Source organism: Microtus oregoni, unplaced genomic scaffold (assembly GCF_018167655.1).
Source record: "Microtus oregoni isolate MIOR12 unplaced genomic scaffold, Mior012 000006F_ref0000085, whole genome shotgun sequence".
In the NCBI taxonomy this organism is placed as follows: Eukaryota; Metazoa; Chordata; class Mammalia; order Rodentia; family Cricetidae; genus Microtus; species Microtus oregoni.
This window is the reverse complement of record NW_024543065.1, coordinates 8191875-8209865: the sequence shown is the minus strand read 5'-3', so window position 1 is coordinate 8209865 and position 17991 is coordinate 8191875. Positions and strand designations below refer to the sequence as shown.

Below are 17991 nucleotides of genomic sequence, written 5' to 3'. Positions count from 1 at the left end.
CCACAGTTGAGCTGCAATGACAAGCTCCAGGTTCAGTAAGAGACCCTGTCTCCAAGAGTAAGGTGGAGAGAGAGCTATAGAGTTAGGCATGCAAAACTGAATTCCGGCTTTTTACACACACACATTCACATACTCATACACACATATTCTCTCTCTCTCTCTCTCTCTCTCTCTCTCTCTTTCTCTCACACACACACTTGAAGTTATAAGCGAGTATGACCTATTTTTCTGTGGACTAAGGTTTCAGACAATTGAGTTTTACCTTGTTGGATGTATGATTTTAGGTAAGAAAGACCCATAAATCAGGAATGTTGTATGACCTCTAGTGTATGCCTTCTGAGTATTGCTGTGAAGTCACCTGTATATAATACAGCATATAGCTGTGTGTGTCCCGCAACAATACATCTGGTTAATCCATATTGCTTTGTTTCTTTTTTCCTTCCTTTATTTCAGCAAATTGATGGAGAAGCATTTTTACTCATGACCCAAACAGACATTGTTAAAATTATGAGCATTAAGCTGGGTCCAGCTCTCAAAATTTTCAATTCTATTCTGATGTTTAAAGCTGCGGAGAAGAATTCCCACAATGAACTGTGAAGGCGGTGAATTCTGGTACCCTCAGCTTCCGCTTTAAAGCTCATCATGTTTATTCAAAGCACAAGGGCGGTTCTAGCTCCTGAGGGAGAAGTTTTCAGGACTCACAAGGGCAGCGCACGGGAGTCCATCGGTCCCTCCAGACTGCGCATGCGCTCCTAGGAACCGTTTGCCTGGGCTTCTCACCAGCCGCTGGCCAGCACAGTCATCTTTCAGTTCTGCTCACCGAGCTAAACTTATCTTTGTAAATCTTTTGGAGGTGGGAGGAGGGTGGGGAAACGGGGGCTTCATTATTTATGGATGGGGGGGCAAAATAAGAACTTTCGGCATTTTGTAAACATTGTTGGATTCTATTTCATGTACACGTTCTTTTTTTCAATACTTTCAGAAACCTTTTTATAGAACTGAATTTCAACCTAAACCAAATCCGTTGAAACCTGGCTGAGTGTAGCCTGGGACTAGGTCGTGTTCGCCCTGTGCCATATTTGGAATTGCAGCATTAGCCAAGTGTAATTTCGCGAGTCACGATATTGCCTAACTGTGTGTCATCCTTCGTTGGGACTGAAGAACTGTAAATACTGCCTTTCTTTGAATCCATGTTTTTACTTTTGCACGTATTATGAATTGTTAAACAAATTACTTTTCACCAGCATCTTTACTGTTGTTACCAAAAAAAAAAATGTATATAAAAGAACGGAATTGAAAAATAAAATATATAAACCTACTTAGATTTGGATGAAGCAGTGTATCTGAGCGGATCAGTTTTGTACATCCTGGTTGCCCACGTGTTTGCAGCAGTCAGCTCCGGAGAATCGTGTGTGGTTGGTTACCTTGCAGGATTGATCATGAGCTTGATCTCCGAGATTACCGTGTGCATCTCTGTAAACGGCATGGAAGTAACTGGTGCTTTACAGGAAAGGACTCGTTCTGTTGACAGAAACACTAATGGTTCAAGTCATCCCATCCGTCTCCCAGGCCCTCCAGACCCGCGGGATTTCCTCCGAGTGGGCTGAGAGGCAGTGTGTGGATGGTACTGCACAGACCCGAAAATTCTCCATGCTCACAAGTCCCCAGAGCCACTATCGGGAGCTGCCAATGTGGAGCGATCCTTTTCCTATTAAATATTTTGCCTTGATTTTTTTTTTTTAAGCATCTGGATGCACTTTAAATGAAAGCCCCTGGTTATTTATAAGTCCATAGCTGGCGGTGTTTCTTTTGTAAGCATGCACTTCTAGGGGAAAGGTAAATTATTTTGTCAGACTTTTGATGGACTTTCTAATGCCAGGATTAGACATTTGTTCAAGGGCCGCTTTAAAAATAGAAAGTTTCGTGGCATGCTGTCGGAACTCTGGGGGAAAGTCCCACCTCTTTCCATAAACTCTCTAATGCTTTTCTGACGTAGGACTTCCTTTGATGTGCCATCGTAGGGGTTTATTGTCAGCCCTTCGCATTTGTCATGATTCAAGGTAAAACAGGGTCTGTGACATCTGCTGTGTCCAATTCATTTCTCTGCATGACTGCTAAAGAAGCTTTTTTGTTGTTATTTTTCCTTTTTTGTTGTGTTCAGTATTTGTACATTAACTTGCACTTGTTACATGTGATATGAATGAAATAAAAACTTAATTGCAGATTCTCTTTATTATATGTATGATTTTTAAGGAGGTTGTTACATTGGAGAGGTAGGGAAAGACAGAAATAACATCATTTCTAAGAAAAGGTATAAGGCATGAATGTATATTAGAACACCTACCTGGCATTTATTTGTGAGACCCTGGGCTTGACTTGTTCCAGGACAAAGCAACAACACATAAACCACATCAACAACATTAAAGATACCATCGGACCGGGAGCTGCCTCCATTGCTGAAATCCCAGTCAGGATAGTGTGAGTCTCCGGCACCCATGTAGAAACCAGGCACATCTGTAACCCTGGTGCTGTGGGGCCAAAGACAAAGGGATACCTGAAGCCCATTGGCCAGGAAGTCTACCTAAAGACTCCAAATTTAGTTAAGAGGCCATGCCTCAAAAAAGCGTAGGTTGTGAGGCTAGAGAAATAGGCCAATGGTTAAGAATACTTGACTTGGGCTGGAGAGATGGCTCAGTGGTTAAGAGCATTGCCTGCTCTTCCAAAGGTCCTGAGTTCAATTCCCGGCAACCACATGGTGGCTCACAGCCATCTGTAATGAGGTCTGGTGCCCTCTTCCGGCCTGGCCTGCAGACACGCACACAGACAGAATATTGTATACATAATAAATAAATAAATATTAAAAAAAAAAGAATACTTGACTCTCAGCCATCTGTAGCTGCAGTTACAGGGATCCAGTCCCCTCTTCTGGCCTCCTTTGGGCACATACGGTGTACGGGAGTTACATGCGGGCAAACACTCATACTTCCTAAAGAGGAAGTGGGGTGCAGAGAGTAATAATACAGAAAGACACAGAATTATAGGAAATGGACCACTGACCACACAGACACACAGGAACCAGTACACACACCACAAAGGAAAGGTGTGTGTGGCAGGGGGGCAACCTAGCGATCTAATGACTGTTGGATTGAGTATTTTTGTCAGTGTACTTAGGGAAGGATAAGTATTTTTTTTTTAAAAAATTCAGCAATCACATTTTTAGCCCAAGTAGTTTTCTTCCACATTGAGAATATGTTTTTCTTTCTAATTTAAAGTGTATGCTATAATGAAAGAGATTTCCTAAATTTTATTAAAGATTTAACTCAGGGCTACACAGAAAAACCCTTTCTGGGGAAACAAAAACAAAACAAAAAAAAAAAAAAAAGACTTTTCTCCTAAGCAATGTGCTGTTCTGTTGTAGGAAAAGCAAAACATTGAACATCCCTGAGTGGTGAGGATTCCGTGTACCTCAAGCATGTGATCCTTCACTGTCCCATGGCTGCAATATGGCCTAAGTGTTAAAGGAGGAAATAGGAAGGGCTGATGGTAGGGGATGCCTGAGTATATAGCTTAGGGTGAGACGAAAGAGAAGGATGCCTCTGTGGGATGCGCAGGGACTGTCCTTGCGGTTCCGAAAGATGTGCAGTACAGTACAGGGGCAAATGAGACCTGTCTACAGGTCCATCTATCCATAGCCCAACTATCCATAGCCTCTGCCCGTCACCCTGAGCGACGGCAACACTCAGCTTCCGACTGTGACCCTATAAGGAAAGACACACTTCAGAATTTAGTAAACCCAGATTGAAGACAGATTGTGGAATTTTTAAACAATGGATTCTTGGGGGTAATTTGAGTAATAAAACTTTGTGAGGCAGTTATTTTATCTTAGTGAAAAGGAAAAAAATTAAAATTTTCAGCATTTTTTAAAACTTCATTTGATGGAATAATCCAGAAAATGCTTACCCACTTGTGTTGCAGGTATTAACACACTGAAATCTCTGTAATATCTAGGATGTGAATTAGAAAATAACATGATATTTTGATGATACTATCAAGGCATACCTTAAGCTATTGCTTTACGGTTTTTCCTTGTGGGATTCTTCAGAAAACCGAGTACTGAGTCTTGTTAGATCTCAGAAGTACTGCCTCACTATTATTATGAGTGAACAAATACATTTCTAATGAGACCATAGACCACAGGCTGAGCCTGTAGGGAAGGAACCATAGAAGATGGACATGCATGCTGACCCTGTGCCAAAAAGACTGTCTACCAAGGAGGTTGCCTCAAGACTGCGGCTGTCCTCGTGTTCGAAACAGATAGAAGGAAACTAAAACGTATCAGACCAGGCAGGCCATCTGGGGTAAGGAAACTGAGGATTACGTATTTCTTTTTTAAATATTAAAGTTCAAGATATTTCCAATCAATGTTCTAACCAAAAAGACTTAGGTTGTTGTCCAATTCCTGGACTTTCAAGTTATCACACTGAGTTACGTTCAGGGTCAGACCCTAACTGGGAGGATGATACACCTCATAACGTCTTAAAAACTGACACTTCTGAACATGTAATCTTGGCCATATTCCTATGAACTCAGATCAAGTGCAGAACTTTTAAGTAGTATTTTATTACCAAACTTAACAGAGAGCTTAAGTATCTAAGTTAAGGACAGACGCATCAAAAATTCATTGACACAAAAAACAACATGGTTTTTCAAGCCCTACCTCTGAGGCAACCCTAAATGATTCTGCAATTGTTTATGAAGCTTCGGTTGCCCCGGAGGCTAATTCGGATACTCTTAACTGATGGGAAGCTGAGATCTGATTTCCTTTTCTTTCAAAGATGGAATACAGGGACTCTGTGCATCAAAGATCAAGGTCTCCAGGAAGTTAAAGGTTTGGGACAGTCTTCTTGGACACTCAATCCCAAACACACGAAAAGCAGCCACCAAAGCAGCCAGGGCTGTGACACAGTCGTCCACCTTGGCAAGCTTCTCTTTGTCCAGATACAGAGAGAACTCACAGCCATTGATGTGGAAAGGGTTTTTAACCTCCAGCACCGGGGTTGATGCATGCACCTAAAAAAGAGGAATGGCGTCACTACCCATTGATACATAAATCAGCAAAATGATAAAGCATGCCTGAAATTCACACAATATTACTGTAAATGAGCTAGTTACTATGTAGCCTAAATGTGAGTATGATAAAAACAACTTGATTAGATCACTGACCTTATAAGTTATGTGAAGGTATAAAATGAATGACCATTAACATACTACATACCTTCTCATTCACAACGACAAAAAGGCTGGGATCATCCCCAAAAACATCTGGGAGGAGTAAACATGTGGCCGTCATCTTCATATCTGTCAGAACAAGCATGTCCATGTAAAGAAAATGGGTTTGGAGAAATTGTTAGAAAACCTACCATGAAGATGGGTTGGCTTTTTAGTGAATTATCGTTACCCTCCAGTGTGAAGAGCAAACCTCAAGTATTTCACAACCACTTTGAGCATGTGTATGTGTGGTCTGTGAACATATGTGTATGCATCTTTACATATGGGTGGGTGTGCATGCAAGTGTGTGTGGATACCCAGAGTTGACACCCAGTGTCTCCCTCCATTTATTTATTGAAGAAGCATCTCCTGTTGAACATTCAGCTAGTCCAGCTAGCCATCTTGCCTCAGAATCCTGTCTCTGCCTCCCAAGCGCTGGGATTGCAGATGGCCACACAGCTGCCCAGCTTTTCCATGGGTTCTGGGGTCTAGAACTCCTGTCCCAATGCTTGCACAACAAACACTACTTTGATTGCTTCCCCCCACCCACCCCGCCCACAACCATTTTGAACAAAGATATTCAAATGAAAACTTCCAAACTTCAAGTTTCCCCTCTAGAGGCCAACGGTCTGTGCTGTGTCCATTGGCCATGATGATTTAATGTGTTTGGCCTTGTGGTGTGTCTTATAAAGTTAAAGGGTACTGGTGCCCATACTATAACTTTATAATGTTGAGTGTACTTTTTGAACCTAGGCTTTTTCTTTCTCTCTCATTTCAAAAATTCTTTCCTATCTCCTCAAATTTCACTCATTGCAGCAAAACTCTGTCTGTAGTTACAGACGTGGCTGAGACCCTCCCCCGCCCCTGTGGTTACAGACATGGCTATGACCCTCCCCCACCCCTGTGGTTACAGACATGGCTGCAACCCTCCCCCACCCCTGTAGTTACAGACATGGCTATGACCCTCCCCCATCCCTGTAGTTATAGACGTGACTGTGACCCTCCCCCACCCCTGTGGTTACAGACATGGCTGCAACCCTCCCCCACCCCTGTAGTTACAGACATAGCTATGACCCTCCCCTGCCTCTGGGCTTTACTGACACTTCAGCACTCCTTCATCTGTATAGTGTTTCATCTTCTCTTGCAGTGCAGTGTTGATTGGATTGTCCGCCACAGAAAATGCAGTCAGTATATTCTCTGAGTAGGATTCCAGAATATGCCTTGTTTTCTTATAGATATCTGTTCTTGTAAGAAGTTGGACTTCTCGGAACATCTGATTGAAGAAAGGAGTATGTACGTCAGGCCACGTGTAAAGGTTATTAGCGTTCATAATATAAGGGAGTGGATAGCTCATTCCCATTGCATGAAGCTTTGGCAGATAACGTAGACTATATACCTGAGTTCTTAATTTCTTAGTGTAGTGGCCATAGGACAAGCAGGAAAAGAGTGAAAGTCTGAAGTGAATAGCAAAACAAATAATGGATACAGAATCAAAACTTTGGAGCCTGGCGTGATAGCACACACCTTTAATCCCAGCGCTCAGGAGGCAAGGCAAGTAGATCTCTGAGTTCAAGGCCAGCCTTGTCCACAGAGCAACTTCCAAGACAGCAAGGGCCATATAGAGAAACATGTCTTGAAAAACAAAACAAAACAACAAAACCTAAGGAAAACATTTGTTTTTATTTTATATTTGTCCTATTTTAAGGAATTGGATGTTTTACAATACTAGAATTGAGAATAAGGTCAATTACCAATTAAAATTTTAGATATAAATTCCACTAAATGAGGCTCACAAACAGTGTATGCACACATATTCTGGCTGCCACATGGGTCACACAGGTAGAATTCTAGACATGTTTCTTTATATAAACCGCATTTTTGCCATTACAGTTCATTTTCTTAACTCAACATAAATCCAGACATAGCGGGGAAGAGAGACTCTCAATTGAGAAATGGCCTCTATTAGATTGGACAGTGAGGACACCTGTGAGCATCTTCTTAATTGCTAATTAATTTAGGAGGCCCATGTGGCTCTGTAAAAAAAATGCAAACCAGGGGAGCAAGCTAGTAAGCACTGTTCCTCCATGGTTTCTGCCTCAGTTGCTGTCTCCAAGTCTCTGCCTTGGCTTTTCTTGACGATGGACTGTGCAACCTTCAAGCAAAATAAGCTGAGTTGGTTTGGGTCTGCGTCTTCACATCAACGGAAACCAAGCTAGGACCATCATGTTTCAGCAGCTACCAACAAGAGGCAAAACAGGAACCCTATTGGATTTTCAGACAGAACTCTTGAAAAATACCCAATCGTAGGACCCTGGAGGAGTGTTTTAGAGACTGGAAGATGAGTTAAACAACATACGTGTAGAAGGGTTGACCTCTGAGCTAAAGCAAAAACCCATGGAAGCCCCTTGACTCCAAACTACTTTTCTCTCCCTTTCCCAGGATTTTCTAAATTGGCTTCCCAGAGAATTCCACCCTTACTGCCCCTCCTCCTTTGTTGACAGAACAAAGCCCTCAGACCCCTAGTCATCTACACCAGTATGAATTAATTTAGTCACCACAGTCCCGAAAATTGTAGCATTTAATGTTACCCATGGGGCTTCACGGTTCCTTAGATACTTTAGTAAATCATAAATGGACCAAGGATTAGGTCTGAAAGCTAAGTCAGTGGAAGCTAGAAGTCATCATGGCACAGTGAGTCTCAGCAGGCCAGCTCTTAGTGGAGCACTGAGCCTCAGGAAAGGGCTCTCACTAGGCAGACAGGAAAGCAACTGTTAAGAAGGTCGAATCTGCCACTTGCCTGGGCTCAGGGCTTAGAGTTGTGGGGGTTTTGTTATTTGTTTGTCTGTTTTTGGCTTTTGTTTGTGTTTTTTCTTTATTTTGAGATAATATCAAGTTGATATTAAAGTTTAAATAAGTAGAGCCTTATAGCCAAGGATTAATGTTTCAAAAGCAGTTCATGTAATCTTCCTCATTTTGAGTTTTAGATCCTGTTTTTTCCATCTTTGCTATGCCTACCCCTCACCAGAACCAATAATCTCACAGCATGGTTTCCATTTTCAAATTCATTATCCACTGAGAATCTCCCATATGCCATTTAAGTGACAAGGAAAAGAAACATAAAAATGAATGACTGCTTATGCTCCTGCATGTAAGTCGACTCAAACATACTGATACCTTGAGATCTAGCATAGCTCACAGAACTTTCTCTAGCCTTTCTTTCTCTTTCCATGCTTCTAACTTCGCAGTGTTATTGCCTGCCAATATTCTCAATGTGGACACAGTCACAGTCCCAATGAATGACAGGTGGAAAAGCCCTTCTGCACAATTTTAATCATTTTTTCCTAGTTACATGTATTGGAAAATTTCTACTGTTCATCTTCAAGTTCAGCTTCTTGCTTTGGTTTTCACTGTGCTGTTAAGCCTACCCAGTGAGGCACTCACTTCAAATAAAGTGCTTTTCGATTCTAAATTTCTCTATCTTTTTTCCCCTATATTCACTGTGTCTGCTGAGATTTCCCACATACATGATAATTCAGGTTCACTGATCATACAATGTTTCCCACCACACTTAAGCAACTGGCTTGGCAGCCATTGGAAGGCTGGGTCATGGGTAGAACCAGTCAAATGGTTATATGAGCTGGGTGGAGATAAGCTTCATCAGGGCTGTCTAAACTCTAAACTGTTGTCCAATGGATGGGGTTGGTTCTTCCATAGTCTGGACTCGTGAGTTCAGAAATCTAGCACAGCAACCAGAACAACACTGCTCACTGCATAGGTGTCTCCTGGCGACCCACCAGCAAGGAGTTCCCAGTAACTGGTTTTCCTTTACAGGATGCAAAATTTTGGACTGTCGGTCATTAAGAACCTTGTTGTTCCTCCCTGCCTGCCAGACTTCATCATTTGTTTAGGTAAGTTTGTTTTGGGCTTTGCCCTTGACTGGGATAAACCGAGCCTAGGGGTGATTCTTACAAGGTTTGGATTTCTGGATGTGAACTTATTTCTTATTGAACTGTGTACTTCCTGCATCAGCCCTCAGTTGTTGAGGGGAGACCGCTTGTTTTTCCTGGCCTTCCCAAACCGAAATAATCACACAGAAACTATACTATTTAAATCACTGTTTGGCCCATTAGCTTCTTATTGGCTAACTCTTACATATTAATTTAACCCATCTCCATTAATCTGTGCATCACCACGTGGCAGTGGCTTACTGGCAAAGTTTCAGCATGTCTGTCTCTGGACAGCTGTCCATCATTCCCAAACCCCAGGCTCTTCCTGTTGGGCTGAGTGGGACCACTAAGCACTGCATGCTCCCACCTGTCAAAACAGCCATCTTACTTTAGCTCTGCATAGTAAGTGCCTCTCCTACCAATGATGCCAGGCCAAGGAGCTAAGGCCTGCAAGCCAATGCCTCATCTAGTTTGGTTCCTCAGTTCTATCCACGCTGGCAGTATTCCTACTCTATTAGAGTAAAAAACTCAGATTCTTTACAAAAGTTTTCCATGCTCTATTAGCTTCATTCTTAGGTGTTTTGGTGAAGTTATGGGTTTTGCTTGGTTTTGTTTTTGAGTAAAGGTCTTACTATGTTGCCCGAGTTGGCCTTAAACACCCTGGCATAAAGGCCCCTCCTGCCTGATCTTCTGATTGGCTGGGACAACAGTTTTAATCCAGAACCCACTTTCACTTAACTAAGAGGTGGCTATTGAGGCTGCTTCACAGGAAGGAAACCGTGGTAGCATCTCAAAGACCTCAAGAAAGTTCACCCTCATAAATCTCAGCCCTGCTTGGCTTGCATCATATCCTTAAAGCCCACTGACAGAATCCTAGATGAAGTTCTATACAATCAAATGTGATTGTGTTATTAATTTTTAAATTTTCCTTGGAGGCCGGGAGGTGGTGGCAACTACCTTGAACCCTAGCACTCTGGAGGCAGAGGACAGGAGGATCTCTGTGAGTTTGAGACCAGCCTGGTCTACAGAGCAAGTAGGACAACTCCAAGGCAACACAGAGAAACCTCATCTCGAAGAAAAAAAAAATAATCTGTTGAAAGAGTTTTAAAGGAGAGGATACTAATGTTTACGAGGTGGTGGCACATAGGGCTTAACTGCCAGGGTCCCTCCCCCAGGAGCCGCTTCTCTTCCTCAGAGCCTACATCCCCGGCAAATGACTCTCAGTGTTTATAGGACAGTGAAGCAGTCAAACCACTTTAAGATCTGGTTGGTTTTTCTCTAATAAACCCTTCCTTCCTAGAGCAGCTTTCGGTTATGGCGTTTTATCACAGAAATGGAAATCCTAAGACCCTAAGATTTGTTAGTATAAAAGACATAGAAAAATGTTATATGGGAGGAGTTCTGAACGTACCGTCTTAACTGTCTAAATACATACAGACACCTGCCCCCCCCCCCCCCACTATCACCCCATCCTGTGCCCTACAGGAAACGCTGATCCTAAAGACTTCAGCATTGGTTTTCTCAAAGGGGCTTCCTGCAGCTTTGACTGACTGCCTTAACTGTCCTGCTCACACCATACTGAGAGCCACACCCACTGCCTTGCCAGGCTGTCTCCAGAGGAAAGAGGAAGAAAACAAACCTGACGCGAACGTGACGCAAATGTGACGCCAAGACCAGAGACGCTTACCTGGTAAGGGCACTTCAGGAAAGGAAACATCGTGAGAATGTCCTTGAGGGGTGCTCGGCGGTCAATCATCTTTCTTCTGATTTCCAGAGTCTGGCTCATCCTCTTGTCAATTTCTCTCCAGTCCTTGTCTGTTTTCATGAATTCTCGCTGGAACCAGTGAATATGCTCATCCACCTCCGAATCTAAATAAACGGATTCTTCCTGCCGAATATTTTCAAAGTATCAGTTAATCTCATGTTTCAAGACAGAGGAGAACTTCATGGAAACCCTGCTCTCTGAGGGACTGTTACTGTATTCTTTATGATATATCCCTAAGATGTGTATTGTCATGTGGTTAACCAAGGGATGGTCATTTATGAAAGAAACTTAGGTACTTATAATGGAATTATAGTCAATGCTTAAAAAAACTTTGTAGTTGTTATATTTATGCCTGTGTGTCTATTTCTCTGTATGTGCGCCATGATGAACCGGCCATTGTGAGCTGCTCAGTATGGGTGCTGGAACTGAACCCAGGTTCTTGGAAATAGGAGCAAGTTCTGTTAGCTTCTGAGCCATCTTTCCAGCCTCCTGTGCTCTAGAAAAATTTAAAAGAATCCAGGTGGTGGTGGTGTGCGCCTTTAATTCCAGCATTCGGGAGGCAGAGACAGGCAGATCTCTGTGAGTTCGAGGTCAGCCTGATCTACAAAAGCTAGTTCCAGGACAGGCTCCAAAGCTACAGAGAAACCCTGTCTCGGAAAAAAAAAAAAAATTGAAAAGAGTGTGGAGGACCAAAGTTGGGAGCCAATTTTTCTACCCTGACCAAAGATCAGAGAGTTGGAACTTCTATTTCTTCAAGGTTATTGCCTGTTTCTACCTTAAACAAAGGTCGCACCTAGATTTAGACCAGAGAATTCTGCTCTCTCAAGGTTATTGTCAGCAGGTGTTGACTAATAGCCGCGCCTTGTATTTCAGGAATAGAGAAGTAGATCTGTTCCTACCCCAAACAAAAGTCTGAGGCTCCAACTAAATTCCAGTTCCCTTAGGGAGAAACAATGGATTCATTCCACCCAGGGAGCGGTTTGCTGACAGAATGTTTTGGTCTAGGGTGTGAGCGTTACTTGTCTTGTTCTAGCTAGAGAATGTTTAACTAAGAATGTAGACCACAACCTTCTACTGGTCTGTTCATTTCCTTGTATTATATTAATGCAATTTTTTTTTTTTAAATCTTACTTCTACCTCTTGGGGACGGTTTTTTTTTTTTTAAGCAAATGGAAATTAAACGTGGGCGATTTCAGTACTCACTGCAACTCCCTCCCAGTACTAGTCTATGTTTTCTGTTTTATTATTTTCACTCACTTCTTCATACCCTTTACTAACTTTTTTAATTCCCATGTCCCTACCCTGGTAAGTGGTATTTTTTTCGAAGCTGGTCTCTGATAAAAAAAAGTTATATTAATTCCTACTTATCTGGTTACGTGGAATCAGATTATCCAGAAAATTCATAATTTACCTGTGTTAATTCTATGCATTTAATTCTTAGAAGACAATAAAAGATTTTAATTAAGGTTCTGTTATTTTTCTCTTGTGTGTGTGTGTAGGGTACACATGTATGCACATGAGTGTAAAGGTCAGAGGTTGACAATAGATATCTTCCTTGATTATTGGCCATATTGTTGGTTTGTGTGACAAGGGCTCTTGCTGAACTGAACCTGAAGTATGACTAGTTGGCTGACTGGGAGGGAGGCCAGGGATCCTCCAGTCTGTCCCTCTCCATCAATGGACTCGGGTCACAGGCTCATGTCACCATAGCCACAAGAGTGCTGAAGACTGAACTCAGCTTCGTGTTTATTCAATAAACACTTTACTCACCCATTAAAAAGTCTACCCAGTTCTTTTTCTTTTTAAGTGACCCGTTTTACAGGTACCAAGCATGCCAGCCACCAAAATTCAAACGAACAATTGTTTTTGTTTTGTTTTTGTTTTTTTTTTTTTTTTTTGGTTTGTTGTTTTGTTTTGTTTTTTCAAGACAGGGTTTCCCTGTATAACAGTTCTACCTGTCCTAGAACTAGCTTTTGTAGACCAGGCTGGCTTAGGACTCACAAGGATTCACCTGCCTCTGCCTCCTTTGTGCTGGGATTAGAGGCGTGTGCCACCACCTCCCGGCCTAGAACTGTTTTTTTGGTTTTTTTGTGACAATAAATTATCAATGTGTCAATCTTGTTCATTATGCACTGGGTGGGTTAGGTGTAGCAAAGACTAGCTCATATACCCTTGCTAAAAAAAAAGAAAAATCTAAGACCACAGTGTTGAGGAAGCAAGAAGGAACCCTTTCTATAGAAATCCACTCTGAGGAGCCCAGCTGATGACTTCTGAATGGAGGTTAGCCGGCAGTCTAGCTCTCCACGAGGTGATGCACCGTTGTTACCTGACCGTAAGGAAGACGATATTAAGGAACTAGAGCGCTTTGGCATCAAAGCGTCACAAACGCTAGGGAGACGTTGTGTCCATCCTGCTGTCTGTGAGCCCAGGATGGCTCCCCAGACATAGATCAAGTGACTTCCTAGAAAAATATCATTCATCACAACAGCTTAAAATAAAATATCTCCAATCTTACGTAAATTTCATTAGAGATAGAAATCTTTCCACAAAGAAGAAGTAGGGATTTTAGAGCTAAATTCTACTTGACATTTGAGGCTGAGTGCTCTAAAGTTAGGCAAAGTTTGCCAGAGAATTAAGAAAAGAGAATGCCTCCAGCTATTCTACGATGCCTCTCTGATGTGCCCCTCAAATATGATAGAACAGTGTAAGAAATGGGAATTCAGATCACATTCAAGAAAGAGGTTTAAATACCAGGGACCAGGAAAACTAACGGGCTTATCACTGAAATGCAGGGTTCACTTGACATCGCGAAGGAACTATGGATCTAAAGATAAATGTGATTGATTTCTCCTAACGTTTCATAAGTGATCACACTGAAATCCCAGTTTGGGAGCCACTGTTATGGAGAGGTTTTAGACATAAAAAAGAAATGCTGTGTATTAAAAGCTCCATCATTTATTTGGCCAGTAGAAATGTACATAAACATTATATAGGGCATGAGCCGGTTTGAAATAAAAACATGATCATTTCAAATAATGTTGAAAAGCTTCTCAGATAGTTCCACATCTATTTATGATTTAAGATAAAACATTAATCGGAGTAAAATAATAAACTTAAAAGACTATAGTTATTGAACAACAACAAAAATAACATCATTTTGAGTGGTGAAATTTTCAAAAGAATTCTCTTCAAAATTAGAGAAATGTCAAATATGCTGTATCATCTTATGCAGCTGCCTGCTGAGACAAGGAAAGAGAAACAGGTACCAGTGAGATGATTCGGTGGGTTAAGGCACCTGCCAGTAAATTTAACAATCTGAGTTTAATTCTGGGATTGAACTCACAGAGTAGAAGGGAAAAAACAAGTCTACAAGTTGTACTAACACACACACACACACACACACACACACACACACACGTGCATACAAATGTCATAAAATTTACTTAAAAGAAAGAAAAAAATCTGTTCTAAAACCTAGCACTAGAAAGGAAATTGCATTATTCCTAAATTATGAGATTGTTTAAGGAAAACACCAGAGCATACACACTATGGCTGAGGGGAGATTTTCTGAACTGCAGCAAACATCAATACACACATGAACTAACAAACAAAAGCTACATTATCTTTAGAGAAAGTTTTACCATGTAGCCCAGGCTGGCCTCCAGTTCTTTAATTCTTCAACTTCAGTCTTTTTAAGTGTTGAGACTACAGGCATGTGTCATTCCTTCCAGCTATAAAAAATTTTCACTATTTCAAAAATTAATACTAAAGTACTTTTAATGTAATCAGGAATAAATCTAAGAAATGACACACAAGGTATGCTTGAAGAAAATTTCAGTAATAAATAAATGTGTGGAGTGACCATTTACAGTTAGAAAGATTCAGCTTGTAAGAAGTCATCTTTTTTCCAAAAAGAATTATAGGTTCAACAACATTTGAATTAATATATAATTAATACCCGGAACTGGAGAGATGACTCAGCAGTTAAAAGCACTTACCATTCTTTCTGAGGACCAGAGTTTGGTTCCCAGAATTCATGTCAGGAGGCACACAACTGCCTGTAAACCCAGCTCCAGGGCATCTGATGCCCCCTTTTGTCTTCTATGGGTACTTACATGCAAGTACATATACGTGCACACAGACACAGATACACATACATATAAATAAAGAGCAAAACAAATCTTTTTACCTTTAGAAAAGAATATTATCAAATGTAAAAACAACTAGTAACTTCATCAAATTCTAAAACTCATGAGAGAAATATGTAAAGCCTAAGAGTGGGCCCATGAGATGTTTAGTTGACAGAGGAACTGGTTCACAGACCTGCTGATCTCACTCTCATCCTTGGATTCGACAAGGTGTCAGGAAAGAGTCAATTCCTGAGACTTGTCTTCTGGCATTCATGCTTGTTCCCCCCCCAACACACACACACACATGCACACACACTGCACACTCACACACATGTACATACACACATATGCACACCCTCCACATACACAATACTACACATACATGTGTGTGCATGCACACACAATGCACTCATACCACACACACCACATGTCTATCTCTCACATACACATACACACACACACACACACATACACACACACACATCAAACACAAGTACACACACATACATACCACAATACATAGGCATGCACATGGGCACATGCCACACACTCATGAACACATACCATATACATGTACTCAAAACAATTTAAAATTCAAGTATAAGGCTCTTCTGAAAAAGAATAAGGGAGTGATGGAAAGGGATCCAGATGTTTCACAGCTGTGTAATCAAGGAATGCTGCTGTTGTTGCAGAGGTAGATGGCTAGAGCAGTGTGGTACAAAATACTTTCAGACACAAAAACCAGAGAAGCAGCAAAGATGCACCACAGGCCCCTGGGGAAAAGAAGGGCTGTTTTATAAAGGTATACAGCATTAATTTGCCCAAAAATGAAAAAAAAAATCCTTCATGGTTTAAGGACTCTAATGTTAAAGGCAAAACTCTTTCTTAAAAAAATAAATGAAATAGAAGAATATTTTTATCACTTCAAGGTGGCAAAAGATTTCCCAAAGGTGTTAAATCAAAATAGAAATGTCTGATAACAATAATTGTATTAAAATGACAACTTTGCTTGCTAAAACACACCCAGAAAAAAATTTAAAAGGAAAGACACAGACTAAATAAAGATACTTATAGTGGATATAATTGATAAAGCAATGAAATAATGTATATATATATATATATATATATATATATATGATTCCTAAAAATAAGTAAAAACTTCACAGTAAAAAACATGACCAAAAATTTTATGGAGAAGTAAATGTGACCCATTTACAAATATATGAAGATATAATCAATCCATAATTATAATAAAAATCAGTACCAATAAAATGCCAATTTATTTGCAGTAGTTTTGAGTGTGAAAACGATCCAATAATAAGTGTTGCAGAGGGACTCAAAATCTACAGTCACAGAAACGATTTCACTCTGTTTGACAAAGTTGCATATTTGCATGATCTCTTAGCCAGCAGTTCCTCACCAAGCAAAAGTCTTTGGCAAAAGCTCCTGCACAGGAACCAAGGCAGCATGTCCTAACAGCCAAAACCAGACACAAGTCAGACAGTGGTGGACAGGCGAGCAGCCAGATACAGCAGGGTTCCCTGTCGCATTAGATTACCCAGCCCTGGAAAAATAAATAAATGTCCCATTGAACTCAACACCCTGATTGGATCCCAAAGACATTACAGCAAACGGAAAACAGGAGGTGATCCAAAGTCAATTATATCCACAACTCCACATCTCAGAAATTAGCCAGATGGAACAAGAGACTCGTTGGGAACTTATGCATCAATGACAAAAAAAAGGTATAGTCTTAAAGTCTTGAATGATGACATAGGATTCCAAGGCACAGTTACTTCCAGATGCCATGTGTTGGCCAGGTGAGCACTGAGGGAGGGAAGAGGAACTCAGGCCCATACACTGAAACTGGCAGTGATCCAGTTGTAAGCTAAATTTTACCCCTGGTGTCCATTTTGTCTCATAAATCATGTATATGCCACACACCACACATTGTTTTGTATTATCTCAAATGCATAGACAGTATCTTTTAACAAAAAATGTCACATTTGCTTAAAAAAAAGGGAATCTAAATTTGAGTTACAGGAACAGTTTACCACCATTGAAATATAATGGCATTTTGTTGCTGAAATTGACATTTATAAGCTACTATATGCATAAGGTACTTATCCACTGTGCCATCCCTTACCTGTTATGACACCGAAATATCTAGGCAGCTCCTATGTGATCTACTCATAGGACTAGAATGTTTAGGGTTTGTGTCCTGGGTTGAATGTATTTACTTATTACAAGAGGGCATCAGAATTTTAATTTCTCAATACTCTTGCCCTTTGAATGACTTATCTGTAAGTGTGTTATTAAGGGACTTTATATTGTCGGAGCTCGAAGGAATTTAGAAACTGGTTGGTCCAGGTTTCTCTCCTTAGGAATGAGCACACTGAGATCCCCAAAGTCCAAAGTGGCTTTTCAAACACAGAGAAGGCCAGAGGAAAGAGGATGTTTCTGCTCGCTTCTCTTGTTCCCAAGGTCCATTCCCTAGCAGTGAACACTGGGTAGAGGGGGATCAGCACATCTGACTCTTACAGAACTGCCATTGAGGTGACTTTCATAAAGAAAATGTGAGATATGCTCTCATAAGAAAAGCACATCTTATGCTTAGATCTTAGGCAAAGGGAAGAGGAAGGAAAGTCGAAGGCCACAGACACCACTCCTGTCCGGGGAAACAGAAAAGGACATACAGGACAGTGGCTTCAAGGGGAATCATCATCAATTAATTAGGAAATGAACACCAGTTGGATTCAGATGCATAGATCTTCCTTTACCGTGTTGATAGTTGTGGAGTGGTCTCTACAAGACAGAGAGGTTCAGCTGGAACATCGGAGTCTCAGTTTATGGCTGGGACAGAAATGGAGGATAAATATGT

General features: G+C 41.1%; 2 protein-coding genes across 14 annotated transcripts in view; one reads left to right on the top strand and one right to left on the bottom strand.

Annotated features, from left to right (window-relative positions):
- The window catches only part of L3mbtl3 (L3MBTL histone methyl-lysine binding protein 3), a 113822-nt gene extending 111605 nt beyond the window's left edge, over positions 1-2217 (top strand). For all 12 annotated transcript variants that reach the window (XM_041654062.1, XM_041654061.1, XM_041654053.1 and 9 more), the window contains one exon: positions 454-2217. In XM_041654062.1, the coding sequence (XP_041509996.1) occupies positions 454-597 (144 nt within the window). In that variant the 3' untranslated portion in view covers positions 598-2217. The remainder of the gene's footprint in view (positions 1-453) is intronic.
- A 2574-nt stretch (positions 2218-4791) lies between these two features.
- The window catches only part of Samd3 (sterile alpha motif domain containing 3), a 39706-nt gene continuing 26506 nt past the window's right edge, over positions 4792-17991 (bottom strand). For both annotated transcript variants that reach the window (XM_041655058.1, XM_041655057.1), the window contains exons 7-10: positions 10903-11103; positions 6370-6541; positions 5276-5358; positions 4792-5070 (exon numbers count right to left, since the gene is read on the bottom strand). In XM_041655058.1, coding sequence (XP_041510992.1) covers positions 4792-5070; positions 5276-5358; positions 6370-6541; positions 10903-11103 — 735 coding nt within the window. The remainder of the gene's footprint in view (positions 5071-5275; positions 5359-6369; positions 6542-10902; positions 11104-17991) is intronic.